This window comes from Mastacembelus armatus, chromosome 9 (genome assembly GCF_900324485.2).
Source record: "Mastacembelus armatus chromosome 9, fMasArm1.2, whole genome shotgun sequence".
Lineage (NCBI taxonomy): Eukaryota > Metazoa > Chordata > Actinopteri > Synbranchiformes > Mastacembelidae > Mastacembelus > Mastacembelus armatus.
In genome coordinates, this window is record NC_046641.1 from 16,242,920 (window position 1) to 16,259,656 (window position 16,737).

The 16,737-nt window shown below is 39.6% G+C and overlaps 2 protein-coding genes across 4 annotated transcripts; both read left to right on the plus strand.

Annotated features, from left to right (window-relative positions):
• Positions 1-81: 81 nt before the first annotated feature.
• cbwd (COBW domain containing) lies at positions 82-13,291 on the plus strand. Of its 3 annotated transcripts, none has more exons than XM_026321972.1 (17): positions 82-415; positions 838-940; positions 1,328-1,463; positions 1,718-1,804; positions 2,232-2,328; positions 2,672-2,763; positions 4,593-4,652; positions 5,356-5,393; positions 6,660-6,706; positions 7,415-7,501; positions 7,678-7,722; positions 8,357-8,413; positions 10,368-10,419; positions 11,931-11,999; positions 12,095-12,160; positions 12,304-12,430; positions 12,723-13,291. In XM_026321972.1, coding segments are annotated over exons 1-17 (1,239 nt in total). In that variant the 5' UTR covers positions 82-413; the 3' UTR covers positions 12,797-13,291. The 3 variants fall into 3 exon arrangements, with proteins under 3 accessions (XP_026177757.1, XP_026177759.1, XP_026177758.1); XM_026321974.1 differs by having other exon boundaries at positions 89-224; positions 1,299-1,463; XM_026321973.1 differs by having other exon boundaries at positions 89-224.
• Positions 13,292-15,073: 1,782 nt separating this feature from the next.
• Positions 15,074-16,129, plus strand: foxd5 (forkhead box D5). Its single transcript, XM_026322227.1, has one exon. The coding sequence runs from the start codon at positions 15,074-15,076 to the stop codon at positions 16,127-16,129; it is 1,056 nt and encodes a 351-aa protein (XP_026178012.1).
• Positions 16,130-16,737: the final 608 nt, after the last annotated feature.

Here is a 16,737-nt window from a genome sequence, read left to right on the forward strand (position 1 = left end):
CAGAGCCATCCCAGAGAGAGAGAGAGAGGGGTGGGGGGAGACACCGGCAGAGCGCGGTGGGAGGGGGTGGGACAGCCTGGATGAGACTTGTGCGCTCCCTCGCTGCGGAGAGTCTGACAAGCCGAATCTAAAGTACTGGTTTTGACGTAATGAGAGACAAACAGGATGCAGCTTTTGATGAGTAAATATTAAACAGCTGTTCATGCACAGTGGATTTTCAGACAGTGAGTACAGACGAGTTTGTGGCCCCTGTGTTCATTCAGCACAGGATCGAGACCCTGGAACTGGAAGATCAGGCTTGTTGTTTTCGGCCATTTAGAGTTGGTAGTTTTTTACGTGCGTCTTTGTTGAGAGGGGGCGATGCTGTTAAATTAGGTTTCGATTAAATGTAAATAAATTCCAGGCCAGGATCAATGTAAGTATAGTTTTTAATGTACCATCGTTTCAGGCAGAGAAATAGACCATTATTAAGATTAGATAAACTTTATTTAGTTATTTATTCATATTACCAGTGATGTAAATATATTAATATGCTATTAAATCGCAGGGTAGAAGAAGCTTTTAATGACCAGACTCTTTAAGTCAGGTGCGCACTCTGCTGTCATTAACTGGTTTCTTTCGCCCTCTTGTGGCAGATGCTTATCATCACATCACGTTGAATCTGTTCTGAAAAACTGTTGCTCAGACAGCGAGAAGCTAAATGTTTTTGTATCCATTGTGATTCAAAGGTTTTAGTTGATTATCATTATTATTATTATACTGTTAACTCTAATATTATTTATTATTTTTGTTGTGACTTTCTGTTAACGACAGCGGAACCATTGTCGCCCTTTCAAGGTTTGACCGGAGTCTCTACAGCGTAGCACGCCGTCAACAAGCAGTACAGGAAAATATTTGGGTGAAAACGATCTTGTTTACATCTACACGAAGGGAAAGTTGGGTAATTTGTGTATGCTCTTTGTAAATCAAGGAGAGTCGATGCGCTTTCTTGTCGTGGCGCATTACGCAAATATTAATCCATGTTGGCTTTGCGTGCTCTCGATAAGGGCAGTGACTTCATGTTGTTGTCATGTGTTTTCTGTCTTCTTATTTGTAAATGGTCCAAATTAGCATTTATTTAGTTTTTTGCAGAAGCGAATCATTGTCTGTGACTCACAGTGAGAGTTGTATGGTTGTTTTGTTCCTATTTAACACTCAGACCTGTTTTTGTTCCTAGTTGCTCAGTAGTGTCATAGATCAAATCTTATATATATTATACTGTTGTGTTCATGAACTGTGTCTATGTCCTAATATAACAGATAAGGTCAATCTCCGTCCATCCTTGCAGACAAACGTTGTTTCTGGCATGGAGGACCTGGTGATGGAGGACGAGGAGGAGGATTGTCCAGAGCTGGTGCCCATTGACACCCAGTCAGCTCCTCCTGCAGAGCAGATACCCGTCACCATCATCACAGGATACCTCGGTGAGAGATGATCCACATTACTCACAGCTGACGATGATGATAAATAAGATTATAGCCTCACACATTTGGCCGTCCATCCTCACACAGCCAAAAGCAGCTGTAAGCCTAGAACCGGGTATTGTCGTCTTTCATAATGAAGATTGTTCTACATCATGAGTGCTGGAAAAAGCGGAACTAGTGATGCTGACACTAATCACCTGTTTGATTAAGTATTCCTCACAGTATTCCTCCAATGTTTTTCTGTTTCTTTATAGGGGCTGGAAAAACCACACTCCTGAACTACATATTAACAGAACAACACAATAAGCGGATCGCTGTCATACTCAATGAATTTGGAGAGGGTAAACCAAACAAATATACACACAACTTTACTCGCCTTTTTAGTTTGGCCTCAAAGATTCACTTCACATTACTACAGAGGTGTTGTGTTTCCAGAGGATTCCACAAGAGAGCAGTATAATAACGCTTTGGCTTAAACCCAGAGCAGCATGTAAATTCTTTGTACAATGTGCTACAATATAGTAAATGTCATACATTTGCATTTAACTCATTTGTCTTACAGTATTTGTGCTTTAGATGTTTTATGTTTTGGAAGCTTAGGATACTTTGATAAGTTTTCCCTTTTCATTAAGTTGGTGTAAAATCAGTTCCATGTGCCTTTAATTAATGTAGTTTTCTTGTAAAAAAAAAAAAAAAAAGTTTATGATATGACATCTTTGGTGCAAACCACTCAATGTCTTATTGCTGCTACCCTTCCTCTCCCTACAGGCAGTGCCCTGGAGAAATCTCTTGCAGTGAGCCAGGGCGGGGAGCTGTATGAAGAGTGGCTGGAACTGAGGAATGGCTGCCTTTGCTGCTCAGTAAAGTACGGACAGTGTCGTCCATTGGTAAAGTGGAATCAAAGGAGGCTTATAACTTTTAACTTAACATCACTTTGTTTCAAATTAAGCAATAAAATAGAAATTGCCAAGGTAATGCAACAACTGTTTCATACTGTGTTGCAAATGAGATGGTTAATGGCTAATGGTTAAAATGGTTAAACACTTTGTATATTATTGAAATAATATACTGGTGTTCGCTTCACTGGGTTTTTCAAGACCTTTGTATTAAATTTAGCATTATGATACAATAGAATTAATACATGTTTTGTGGGTAATTTAATTATGAGGTCTACATATGCTATTTTTATTCACTTGGCTGTTTTTCAGGGACAACGGTCTTAAAGCCATTGAGAACCTGATGGAGAAGAAAGGAAAGTTTGACTACATCCTATTAGAAACTACAGGGCTCGCAGACCCAGGTAAAACACACTTTGTAAAAATAAATTGAAATCCATTAACTTATAAAATAAATAAATTGTTATTTCATGTGTTGGCCAAGGGAGCATATATACTGTGATTTTTGGCCCTGAAAACTCATAGAGTCACCCACCTTTTCAGTCGGTGGTGTGTGTGGGCTGGAGGCAGGGAGGTGACTCAGCTCTTCCAGCTCACACACACACACAGCACATAATACAGGCATTTGATAGCACCAGCAACATTTATTTAAACAAAAAAATCTACTAAAATCATCCTTTTCAGAGTGCCTTCATGTTTTTACTAATTGTTCATCTTTCAGTTTTGATTTTGCAACAACATTATTAAGTCACCATTGCAGTGCTTTTTGGCTTTTTGAGCTTGTATACCATGTGATGAATACATAATCTCTAAAAGGAACCAACCCTAAGCCCACATTCAGTATGTAATGGACAGGTCATATCCTGAAAGACTGGCCAGCTTCTACTATTGAAAGTAGTAGTAGTATATTGAAAGTGTAGGCAGCAACATTAAAGTAAGTACAGTGGTCTTCGTTTCCTTCTGTCATATTGTAGCCTTCAGTGATACATTATAGGCTAAAGATTTTACTGAATGTCTGTCTCTGCTCCCAGCCTGTCCTGCCTTTTTATGTTTTTCAGAATGGCTTAGCATTGCTGGTATTTAGAGATGACCTATGGATCAACCAAAGACCTTTTCTCTTTATATGTCTAATTATGGTTAAACCCCTGCAGTTTTTTTTTGTACACATCAGAAAGATGAAACATTTTGTAGCTATTAGGACCAGACTGTTGCTATGCCGAGAGCATCCAAGGAGCCTTTTTCCATCAGGACAGCCAAAAAAAAAAAAAATACCTAGCTGTCCATTCAGCTCTCCGATTTGAATCAAGGAATCAATATTAGGCTATTACACGGTGAGTGCTATGACAGTCGGGGTGTGTGGTTAAGTGACAGGTGTCAGGAGGTAGTGGCATGGATGGACACACACCACTTGGCCTCACAGGCAGAACCACCAGAGCACGCTCGGACGGGGGCCATCCACACTCCTCTGCTATGTCATTGGCTGAGACAGGCTTGTTATTGACCAGGACAGGCCTGTCATTGGCTCTGGCAGTGCTGTCAATCATAAAGGCTACCCTGGGGGATTCTTCCCTTCAATTCAGGACGAGGTTGGATGAGTTATGTGAAACATGCCACTCAGAAACAGTGTTTTCATTACACTTCCATCAAATATTTACAGTGCTTTCTTATTCTTGCTTGGCAGTTTGACAAAAGTGCATTATGTGAACAGGCTGTGGCTGGCATGGTAACATAGGGTCTTATAATAACTGCATCCACAGGAAAATAAGAACAAACCAAATGTACCAGCAGGAGATAAACAATTGAAAGCTTCTGATATTGGTTTTATCTGCTTCACAGAGCTCAGCCAGGAAACTGATGAATGCAATTGATCCTACAACACTTACCAAACAAAGTCCCAAACATTCAGCTTCTCAGACGTGTGGAACTAACGCATTTCTCACTTTATATCATTGTAAATTAAATATCTTTGTTCTTATCATTGTTGCCAGACAAAAATGTTATTTAAAGAACCACCTTCGACTTGGGAAACTGATGGGCATTATTTACATGCTATCTTATGATAGTTTAGACTAAATGACAGATCAATCGAGAACATTATCTAAAAATAATCAATAAAAATGATCATCAGTTGTAGTCCTAAAACTATAATGATGACACTGAACATTTTTGAGTTGAATGTGCTCAGTTAGTTGTTTGCTTTACATCTAACATGCTGGTTCATGTCCTCTGGCAGGAGCTGTGGCCTCCATGTTCTGGGTTGATGCAGAGCTCGGCAGTGACGTCTATTTGGATGGTAAGATATTTGTACCGACGAGAGTCTTTGTGCTTCATGCAGTGACGTTGGTCTGGGCTGCCTCTTTGTCTGGTTGTCTGGAACATTACACTGATTAATAAAGGTGTCAGATTTTTTGTATTTCAAATCTTTACAATAAGAAGGTTAAGTTGCCAATGCAAATCAAGATTGCTTCGTAAAAAACACCAATACTTCGGGTCTAGTGGGGGCAGTTTAATTAAAGGTCAAAATTTTAATTCATGTAATTTCTCAAATACCATTCAACAGTCCATTTGTTTTACTTAACATAGGGCTCTGTAGGTGCTGACACAGCCTTTCTAGATTTTCTTATGCTGTTTGAAGGGCTATAATTAAATCATTTTAAATTTCAGCCACCATCTATGTCAGGACAATTTTAGACCGTTTTTCAGATGTGCCAAAATGATGCCTACTTTATGTGTAGAGAATGACATATTTTCTTATTTGTTTGTGCTTTACTGGTATGGTGTGTATCTATGTGTTTGCCTTAATTGTGTCTCAGTCCTTACACTAAATTCCCAGCTGTCTGCTCTGTTGTGACAGGCTAACAGACCCAAAGTGTCCTTCAAGTTGCTGAGAAAGTGGTTTAGACAAAAGGACAAAACTAAATAGCAAAAGGCAACAAATTGTGGTGCTGCCCTGGATACACTGATCCCCCATATTTTGTATATTTTTGTTCATCTAGGCATCGTCACTGTTATTGATGCCAAATATGGACGACAGGTATGCAAAAAATATAAATGGCTTTTCACTTTTGCAACACTCCATCCTGTTCGGTGTAGAAGCAATTAGTTTTCTATGTTGATTAACCTTTCAAGTCATTTGTTGGTTCCAGCTTCTTAAATATAAAATTTCTCCTGTTCTGCCTTTTTATAAACTCAATCTCTTGGGTTTCAGACTGTTAAGCATTGTTGGTATTTTTCAAAATTTTTCTGATGTCTGAATTACTGATTAATCCAAAACATAATTGAAAAATATGTAGTATTAAAAATTGTCATGGGTTTCAGTAATAATCTTGTTGCTAAATCACAAAATATATTTGCAGTATTTGCTTCTGAGCAATTACTAAATAGATTAAAATAATAATAATAAAATAAGCTGTTAAACTTGTAAGATTGTTTAAAAAAAAAAAAAAAAACCCCAGTGCACAGCAACACCCACTCACACACAGTCTGCCCCTCATATGGTATTTAAAAGGAACAGGACAAGTGACACCTTAATAATGGGTTCTAATTTAAAGGTGTCATGCTTAGGGAGGCGACACATTTCATAGCCTAGATGCTGTTCTGTCCTCAGAGGGGAGAAATGCAAGATGAAGGAAATCATGACAGATAGAAGAAGAGGATAACTCCTAGTGAAGGAGTAATTGATATCAGAGATGTGACCATTGTAATAGGGCTGTCACATCCACTCCCCTGCCTCTCCCTTCATCTGTCTTGTGAAATATCCATCTGTCTAAGGGGTTTCAAGTTAACTTGAGCCCTTGGCCTCACACCCTCTGAGCGGCCTTTGTCTCTATACATAGGTTGTCACATAAAAGCAGCAATCAGCCTGCTAAGTTTTATTCAATTTATTTTTTCATTCATTCCTGGAGAGACAAAACTGTGGTGATTCATGCAGTGACAGATTCATGTCAGACTGACACACAGGGGTCAGGATTCAGATTAACACCTCCTGCTCTGTCTGTTATTACATATTAAACTGTTTTGGAAAATGCTGCATCCCCCAGTGCAAGCACAGGACACACACAGAAGATGAAAAGAGATCTCCTGTGGTTTCATGTGTTATGAAAGTCACTTAGTTCACAAAGATGAAATACCGGCCTTTCTTTTATCAATTTATCTGTCACATTTTGTGTAGGCTGTTGCAAATGTCAGCTGGGATTTTTTTAAATTTTAAGGATTTGCAGTTTTGCACTTTTAAATCCTATTTGTCTTCGATATTGTGTTTGCATGTGTAAGTTATGTCCACTTTCTCTGCTCTCTATAGCAACTAACAGAAGAAAAACCAGATGGACTCATCAGTGAAGCAGCCAGGTATGTGTAGTTTTTTTTTTTTTTAAGCTTTTTTAACAACCAAGATGTGAAATGTAAATGAGTGAGCTTTAGAAATGCTGATGAGGTATTAGGACCTTTAGACAGAGCTGAGACTTTTCCCCTGTTTACAGTCTTTGTGCTACTCTAAGCTTCTGGTAGTAGCTTTATATTTACCGTGCAGACATGGGTGGGTGTTTCAACAGAAAGAAAGTAAATATCTGTATTTTTAAAAACTAAACTAAGCCACCTGGTCTCAGTGTTGACCATATTCATGCCACCCGCCTCACTGTGCGTCTTTCTGTTTGTCTCTTCCCACAGCTGTGTGGTGTTGTTGAACAAATACACTGCTGAAGAAAGACCAGTTGCATGACCCTTTTACATTCTTTGTCTCTGTTTGTGTTTTCACCTCTAAACTAAACAGCTCTCAGCTCCCATTTGAGTTTGGCATTTGTTGCTCACACTGCCACCCATGAACACTGCTACACGTACACACAGTTTGGAGATGAGAGTTTGCGTTTATCTGTTTTGTTCCCAATAAAGAGAATGAACAAACAACCTGTCAAGGAATTTACATTCTGATTTTAGCTGGTTTAGTGTTTTTATACATTGTCTCAGTTTTGGACATTTTGGGCAGTGTTCTCATTTGTTAAAGTTTTGAGTAGCGTGTTCACTTGTCAAATAAACATAATATATTTAATGCCTTTTCAGACAGGTTGCTGTCGCTGATCTGACTATTATCAACAAGACTGACCTGGTGACTGAGGAGGAATTAAACCAAGTCAGAGACACTGTCAGGTCAATATCTCACACTTCATCACCTCCCTTCTTCATGCTGCCATATTTCTGTTTCATTTACACATAAGCTGCATTTATGTATTTTGGCCAATTGCTTTCATCCTCATGATAAGGTGACAAACAGCAAATATGTTGGTAGCACAAATAAGGTGTAACATGTATTTGTGTCACTCTAGGTCTATAAATGGTCTTGTCAAGATTCTGGAAACCCAGCGATCAAGGTACGTTTATTTTGTCCAAACAAAAAAACTGCTTATGTAGCAGTTTTGTGTTCAGGTTGCCTGCTTTGTTGAGTGTAACAGATCAACTCCACGTGCAGCTCCAGCTTGGATCTTTGCATCAAAGATGAAGCGGTCCAAGCGTGACATTGCTCATGAAAAAGCCCCAACACTCACTCACGTATATATACAAACACCAACCTTCAGTGGTGTCTGGTTACCCAAAAGTCTTTGCTCTTTGACCCCCTCTTCAAGTTGATGCATATGTGTGTGGAAATATGTGTGTGTATATGCACCCGCCGTGTTAGCATGTTGTGTGATGTTGGACCCAGGTAGCATCTGGCTTACACAAGCAGTGTGTATCAAAGGTTTGGGTGGGGTTTACTTACCTCCCCCCCATCCCCACTGAGTTCAGACTAGGGTGAGCAGATGAAAGACACCGTGCAGCGAGGGGTTAATCAGAAAAACATTCCCACAGTGTCTTGCTTCAATCACTTCATTCAGTTACTTAATTTTAGTTTTAGCCAACTTGTAGGAAAATCTGAAATGTCTTGCTTTATTTGTTACTCACTCTTACACAATTCGCTTTTGAATTTAATTAGAAATAACTAAAATAATCAGTGATCCTCTTTTGCAGGGTGGATCTCTTTGAAGTTCTGGATCTGCATTCCTTCGACAGTAAGGTTGGAACAAAGTGAGTTTATTATTGTACACAGAAGATGATCATTCATTAAGAAGAGACTTTATATAATGTCACTAAACTGACTTTGACGTTATTTTTAAGCCTAAAGCCAATATTGGTTTATTTCCTTGATGTTTTAAAAAATTTAAGAATTATATACACTGATCTTTATCACTGCCTTTTTGAGGGTGTCCTACATTTTGTTATTAAAGATTAGAAATGACATATATCTTTTAATAAAGCACTCTTCACTGCAGAAAAAATAAAGGATCAAAAAGGCAAAAGGCTCAGGTTAGCTGTTACTTTAGATGTTCATTATTGTGGGTCAGCATTTTTACCGACACAGGTGGTAAATGCAGCTTCACATCAAAAAATCCCAAGATTTTGCCCCTTATTTAGAATTAAACATTTTATTTACATGTTTTTTAAATATCATTTCAAATTAATTTTTTGTAATAAAGGCAGTAAACACAACATTATCAGCATCTTATTGTCAAGAAACAGGCTTTTAAAATAGAGCCCAACCCGAGTTTTGACCATTTAAAACATAAAAGATATATTGCCTGTCTTTATATAGGTGGATGGATACATACCCTGAATTTGTGAAAATTTGACTTTATATGCCAATGTTCAGGTGTTCACCGATAATATTAACTGTGCTGATGTACTGTAGCTGTGGAGTTTTATTTTAAAACTTGTAGTGAAAGCTCAAGAACATGTTTCAACTGCACTGATGGTTATTACTGTTCTGTGTACCCAGCAGTCTTTGATACTGTTGCCTGTTTCTCTCTCTAATTAACAGACTCTTTTATTGAGCGTCCCCCTGATACACCACAGGGTGGTCATCATATTGTTTCCCCTGTAGAATGTCATTATCATGAATAGAGTCAGTGTTCATCCCTTCATGTGAATGAAACAGGCCACAGTGTTAAAGCTCCCTTACATGCCCTCAGTCAATGTCTCTGAGACCAGCTGCAGAGGATTAGAGCTGTGTGTGTCCACTGGCTCCCAAGGAGACCCACTTGTCCCAACAGATAGCTCCTTTACCCCTGCCTTTGAGAGTCCAGGCCCCTCCTCCCCTCAGTCCCATGCTGGCTGTTTGAAGCGGCCCCCCGCTGCTCCGCCTGTGTGGTACTAACAGCACGCAAGGCTCAAGCTGCTGGACACAACATTTAGCCTCCTTGTGAGGTCAGGGAGAAGGGGCGAGCAAGGAGGTCTCATGGGGAAAACAAAGTCTGTAGTTTGTTTGGGGTGGTGGTGGGTGTTTTGTAGGGTTTAAATGCCATTTCTAAAGTTTTTGTCCATTCAGAATTGTGTCATTAAGCACCAATGCAGCATACAGTGTATTATACTGTGACACAGAACTCAAATAAAAAAACAGTGTAATACACTTTTCTTCTGCAGAAAAAATGAAGGATGCAGATAAAGCAGTAAAGAGGCTTAGGTGGATTTGTTACTTTTGAAAAAACTGGCATAAGATTGTCTGTTAGAAATGCTGCTTTCCCAAACTCTTAATAATTGTGACGGCATTAGTTTGCTCTCCAGACCGCCCAGTTGGTAACCACTTCCACAAAACAACCCAAGAGCTGTCTACAAGCATAAAAATAGGTATTACTAATCCAACACAATAATGTAATGGGGCTTGCAAGATTCCTAAATACCCTAAAACAGGAGCAGCCACAACAAAGACCACACAGCATAAATTGTGTCATTCCCGTGCCAACCTTTTTATTAAAAGAGACTGTGAGTTCATCTGCAGAAAAAAAAGAAAAAAAAAAACACCAAGGTGAGGATTTGGTCAGCCCATCATGACAAGAAGTGTAAAAATGTACAATGTTCCAGCGTTGATCAGCTTTTAAGTAAAGAATAGAATTAAAACGTTTTTAAACTCAGTGAAAATAAGTCTTATTTGTGTAATGAAAAAATTTGGCTTACATGAGGTTTAATCATTTCTCTCATCTGAAAGTCTAGCAGAGAAGTTCCAGCTCATGAAACCACCAGCACCTCATCTTGACAAGGTAGTGTTTCTCTGCTCTAAACTGTTTCACATTATTTCCTTTCCTTATCTTACTCTCTATGCAACTCTTTATGTAGTCCTTGTTTTGTTTGCTAATTTATTTCAACACTTCATTTCCTAGAGGATAAAGGAGATTCCCCTGAAGCAAAAATCATGCTTTGCATTCCCTCAGGCTATAACACTGGAGTGAAAACTCCCTCCCTGCTTTGGGTTTTGTGTTGAATTCAACTTGAGGTTTTCGATGTTTTGTTTTTTTTTTTGTTAGATTACAAATAGACCCCATCTCATGCATACACAGCAGCATAGATACCAAATCCCTCTAGACTGCAGTAAACTGAGCACACTGTGTGTTGGCTAGACTGACTCAGGAGTCTTGGCCGTGTGTTATCACTTTGGATTCAGTCCGGATGGTGATGATGAGAAAATGTCATTGACAGACCATGTTTCACTATATAATTAGAAAAAGAATGTCAGATATGAATGGAATTACTCTATAGGGTGCCATTATCCAAACTCAATATTCAAACATGTTACGTTCTGTTCAGTAAAGATGTAAACTGTTCAGACTACATGTTGCAGGGTTGATTTTGTACCACTTCCCTTGATGTTTTACATCAAATAACCTCTTATATCTCATCTTGTTTTCAGTTGTGCTTTATAGCCATAAACTTTTATCACAGGATGAGGTGAAATGAGGGTTGTTTGTGTGGGCAAATAACAGCATTGTTGTCTGTTTTCTCCTGGTTCCCTTTCCCGCATGAAGCGCAGCCATCCCTCAGACCTCCCCTTTCCCCTCCCCTCCTTCTTCCCCAAGCTGCTCTATTCATGTAAATGAGATAGCTGTTTTTCTGTTGTTATACCAAATGACAAGGAAGTGTGTGACCTTAACACATCAACACAAAACCCCCAAATATCTGCAAAGTACCCTTTTAATGCTGTAAAGGAAGTATGGAGAGGTGGGTGTGAGAAAGAGTGTGGGGTGGGGGGCTCCAGGCAGATAAAGAAGGGTGCCGTTGCTGGGTTTCTGGTGCTATGGAGAGTTGTGGTTTTTGACACATTCATTGACAAACTTATCAGCCAGGGTGTAAAAAACTCTTCTTTTGTTTAATGTTCATAATGACTTTGCTAGTTTCAGCAAACCAAAAATGCATGTTGAAGTAAATTTTAAAACAAATGTGATTAGTTAGCCTTCTGCAGAGTGTCACAATATAAGTCTTAGACAATGGGATTGTGCAATGTGACTAAATGCACTTAATGAAGCACTGTATTAAGTACAATTTGAGGTACTTTTACGCTGAATATTTGCATGTGATGCTACTTTATTTATACTCCACCACATTAAATTGGGTCAGTTGGGTCATCCATATATTTATCTGACAGCTATAATTACTTCTCAGATCAAGTTTACACGTAAAGCATTGTAACATTGTAAGTTGCATCATTTTCAAACTTTGTGACTCCGATTTTTGGTATAAATTCTAAATAGTTATGAATTGTATGTGTCATTCTCAGAGTATTTTAACCGTGACATTTGAAGTGACAGGAGATCTCTCTGAGGATGCCTTAAATGTCTTCATCCAGGTACAGGCACCATTCAGATCCTTGCTGCTGTGACTAATCAGCTTTGATACTGTAAAGTTCTTTGAAAAGCAAACACCCATTTTCCCCCAATTCAGGATCTTCTATGGGAAAAGATGTTCAAAAACAAAAAAGGACAACCCATGACCGTCATCCGGTTAAAGGTACAGTAGAGCCCACCAGTCACCCCAGCAGTAGCAGCGATTGACAACAGCGGCTTTATCATTTGTATTAATCAGTTCCTAACTCTTCATTCAGTGTCGGTTAATGTGTCACTCCTGACTTGAGTGTTTTCATGCATTTTCAGGGCATAGTATCACTTGCAGGTAAAGCCCACCAAGTGATGCTGCAGGGGGTCCACGAGCTGTACGAGCTGAATGACACTCCACAGCTTTGGGAGGAGAACCCGCGGATCAACCGGCTGGTCTTTATAGGTGAAGACACTGACACACTTCTTTCACGTATTTATCTTTTCACAGTACTTCTATGCCACTGTGACTGCAGCCAATTCAATCAGTTGCATTAAACTGACAATTATCTATTTTATGTACAAGCTACTGTCCACTTGATTCCAGTGGTATTATTAGTAGTAATATATTAGTAGTTTTCTGATTATCATAAATTCCTTTGTCAGCTTAAAATGCAAAAAAGTCAAAAATGTCATCTATGTATTCATGTAGCTCTGCTGAGCTAAAGCACCATGTTTGTCTCCACTCTCTTTTGCAGGTAGAAACCTTGATAAAGATATTCTGCAGGAACAGATCATTTCTGCTCTGATGCAGGGTGGCAGGAAAAATTAGGTAGAAGCTCTTGTCCCTTCTTTACATCAAAAACTGTGAGGTATGTTAGAGGATGGCTAAATTTAGTGTAGCGTTCAATACAGTAGTTTCAATTGATGCATGATCATGCATCACAAGCTGCTGTAAAAAACTACAGTATATCAAAGTGTATTTATGTTACTGTAGTTCCTGACTTGCATGCTCTGGGATGTGATTCTCATCCTGGAAGCTAACCAAACATGACCTCTGTAAACAAAAAACTAAAACTGCATAGACACACAAAGATCTCACAAAGGTGCAGAAATGTAATCCATACACTGTAATTTTATAAAGATGACTTCAGAAAATCTGGCCATTCGGAAGGTTGGAACCTCAAATAATGTTGGAAGTTTTAAAGTGGCATATTATATTAAATCTGGAATAAGACTGTACTTTGTAAATAAAGCAGCCTTCGTTGTGTTTCTGGCTTTAACATGTATTTTTAAATTATTCAAAATAAAGTTTTTTTTTCCTGAACATGTTATTCGATAACTTTTCTGATTTACCTAAAAAAATAGGGAACTTGTCTTGTTGTAGCTGACAACGGCAGACTTAACGTAACAATAGAGACAACATGCCATTGTGTTTAAGTGTTAAGTTCACTATGACAGTCAACCAAGTGAGAAAAAGAGCAGGACCATTAACATTTTAGCTTTTATTATTTTAAAAAACATACAAAGAGTTTTTACATTCAGTAAATGGATTACAATAGGTACTGTTTAATAAGTGTGATAACTCCTATAATACTTTACAACTAAAGTTCTCTAAGAAATGTTATTATCATTGACTCTCATTGTTCAGAAACAGTATTTTAATAGCACTGAAGTCCACATTATTTTGAACTACAGATCTACCTGTCTTATTCACCTCTTCACTGTAATGAAACAGATGTTCAGCTGGGGTGTTCTGATTGGTCCCAGTGGAAATGTGGCCTGATGGTTGACTTTAAATTGGTCATCTACTTTATCACTCTGTTTTACAGTTATCTCACGTCACTTCAATGAGCGTGTGCTTGTAATACCCAACAAAATGACAGTCTTTCTGATTTCTAGTATACAGTATGTTACTTAGTCCTTTACTGGTACAGTTATGTGAGAAAAATCTCTCACACAACAGAGCACGCACAATAGGGCCCAGTTAGGCGAGGAAATGGGTGGAGTTTTCCCAACTTGGTCACTTGCAGTGTAGACGTTTTTGCATGTATTTGTTGGAACAGTTTGCTTTGAGGACGCCTCTGCTTATGCATCCCCGTCATAAAGTCGAGCAGAACCCTGTAGCACACAGCTCACCCTGCAGCTGAGACGTTTCCTATTCCATTCTGATGTTGATGGGCCTCCTTAAGGCGACTATTGCATCTTTTTCTCTGCTGGCTGCGGGAAGCCCAATCACGGCCATTTTCATGGTCACACCACCCGCGGGCATCCAGAGGTAGCAACCTAAACGAACCCGTGGGGGTTTAAGGGGGAAACACTTTTTTGTCACGGGTTAGGCGTGGTGTCAAAGTTTCTAAGAGCATTTCGTTTCTGATTGTGCTGCTGTATCATTGTCAATATCAAATCATTCAAGCACCGAATTTTAACATTAACAGTGTATCTATGCGCAGCACAGTCCCAGGACAATATCTTCATAAGTTACATAAATTCCTACAGTGCATCAACCAGCTATAGCGACCGTGCAAAATAAAATAATGGCATATTTGATAATATGAAGAACACATACTTATTGTGCGTAGTCTAAATACAAAGCGGTGCAAGCTATGAATTTGTTAATTCTGTTATTGATTCTCTTTCTTATTTTGGAAATTTCATTAAATTTAATGTTAAATAAATATTGAGTGTTGCTGTTAGCAGTGGATTGACAATTGAAATAAAACGGTTGAAACGTTTACCAATCAGAATAAAATACGGTAGATCTCCATCTCTTAATTGGGGTTTCTGTGCATTAGTAGGTCGTGCGCACTTCATGAAAACCCCCTCCACACCTGTGTGCTGCTTCCTCTGGCTCCCCGCGGTGAGGGGCTACTCTGATAGGTTCAGAGGGTTAATGGAACTGGCCTGCAAGGCAGCAACTTCCCATCATATAAAGACTGAGCTCTCACTGCCAGAGCATCCAGCCGAAACGCAAGGCTTAAGAAGGACCAGGTGGTAGATGCGCTTTTACGCATGAACACTGGCCTTTGGGTTTTTACGCACGGCAAACCATTGATGTCTCTTTGGCAAAGTTGAGTTTTACGCGTTTTCGAACATTTCGTGGGCTACCATGACTCTCTCCGGTGAATTTGAAGCTTCACATCAAGCTGCTTTACCTCTACAGGAGGAGGAGATTGACATAGTGGGAGAGGATGAGGCTAACCACGGGCGTTTTTATCAAAATGAGTGCTCTACGGACCCAGGTTCCTCAGCGGAATCTGGTGCCGAATTTGACTCTTCAGAGCCAGACTCTTCGGGGGAAGGGGACAGCAGTTTCTACGCAGACGTACCGCCGTCCAGGAAAGCCCAGAGCAGCTCGGTAAAGCCTCCTTACTCCTACATTGCCCTCATCACCATGGCCATACTGCAGAGTCCATTGAAGAAGCTGACGCTGAGTGAAATCTGTGACTTCATCAGCAACAAGTTTCCCTACTACAAAGACAAGTTCCCCGCTTGGCAGAACTCCATCAGACACAACCTTTCACTCAATGACTGTTTCATCAAGATCCCGAGGGAGCCCGGAAACCCGGGCAAAGGTAACTACTGGTCTCTGGACCCTGCCTCTGAGGACATGTTCGACAATGGCAGCTTCCTTCGGCGACGGAAGAGGTTCAAGAGAAACCAGCCTGAGTTCGGCAAAGATGGACTTGTGCTTTATTCCAACCTGAACTACTACCGGCCGTATGGGCAACCATATTGCTTACAGGGCCAGGTAAGCCCCCCAGTCGCTGCTCCTATCCGGTACATGCCCATGCAGGAGGGCATTTCTTCCTATCACCTCCTACCACAAACTCTGCACAATCCCGGGAAGAGCAATGGGCCTAAAGACTTAAGAGCGCAGCTTAGCGCAACAAAACCGGCTGAGCTAAAGCCTGGCCCGCAGGCAAAGTGCTCCTTCAGCATTGATAGCATCATGAGCAAATCAGTTCCCATCCGTCCACAGAACTCAAATCCTCAACAGAGCCCGCACAATGCTCTTGGATACGGTCATCTCATATCTGGCCCCGCTACCTGTTTGGTTCCGACGCTCCTGCAGGCTCCCCGGACTCCGTTCTGCCCCCCTGGCATGCTGAACCCTGCTCCTTTACTAAACCAGCATCTCAGACTCTCTTACCCTCACTGCTGAAGCCTTTGGTCTTAAGAAACTTTAGTGTCTCCGTGTTTGCTGCTATATAAAGACACATTGGTGTAGCTCATTTCTTAAAGAAATGTTTTAATTGCATGATATTTATGTACGTTGACATTCAAAGTAAAAAAAAAAAAATCAGTGTAAATAAGATGCGTGGTAATATATTTGTGACACTTACTGCAATGTGTTTTTGTTTTTAATTAACGTGCAAAAATAAATATCTGTAAAATATCTGCTCTGTGCTTTAGTGTTTTTAGTTTTTCATCTTTCTTACTGCAGCAGATTGACAGATTATTCTGACCAGGCTGTTGGAGAGATAATAGAAGGTAAAGAACCACAGTCTGTCTAATTAGAAAAATAAAATCTAAACACTTCTCTAATTAATGTAGCCGACATCATTTCATTCAGACACGTGCCCTGTCTTTAGTTAATACCGATTAAAACTCCAGTTTGGAATCGTTTGGCTGGAATGAAGTTATAACCCTAGAGATGGAATTTAACACGTAAAACTCTTTCTTCAGTAAAAATGCAGGACGCTAGTTATATCTCTAACTGTTCATTTATTTATATAAAACACTTCAATTCGCTCATCTAAACACTTTTCA

Excerpts from the sequence above, each read along its gene's own strand:
- cbwd (XM_026321972.1), top strand. Across the intron at positions 1,805-2,231 it reads ACTCAATGAATTTGGAGAGG|GCAGTGCCCTGGAGAAATCT; the intron begins GTAAACCAAACA and ends CTCTCCCTACAG. Across the intron at positions 8,414-10,367 it reads GACAGTAAGGTTGGAACAAA|TCTAGCAGAGAAGTTCCAGC; the intron begins GTGAGTTTATTA and ends CTCATCTGAAAG.
- foxd5 (XM_026322227.1), top strand. The coding sequence starts at position 15,074 with ATGACTCTCTCCGGTGAATTTGAAGCTTCACATCAAGCTGCTTTACCT.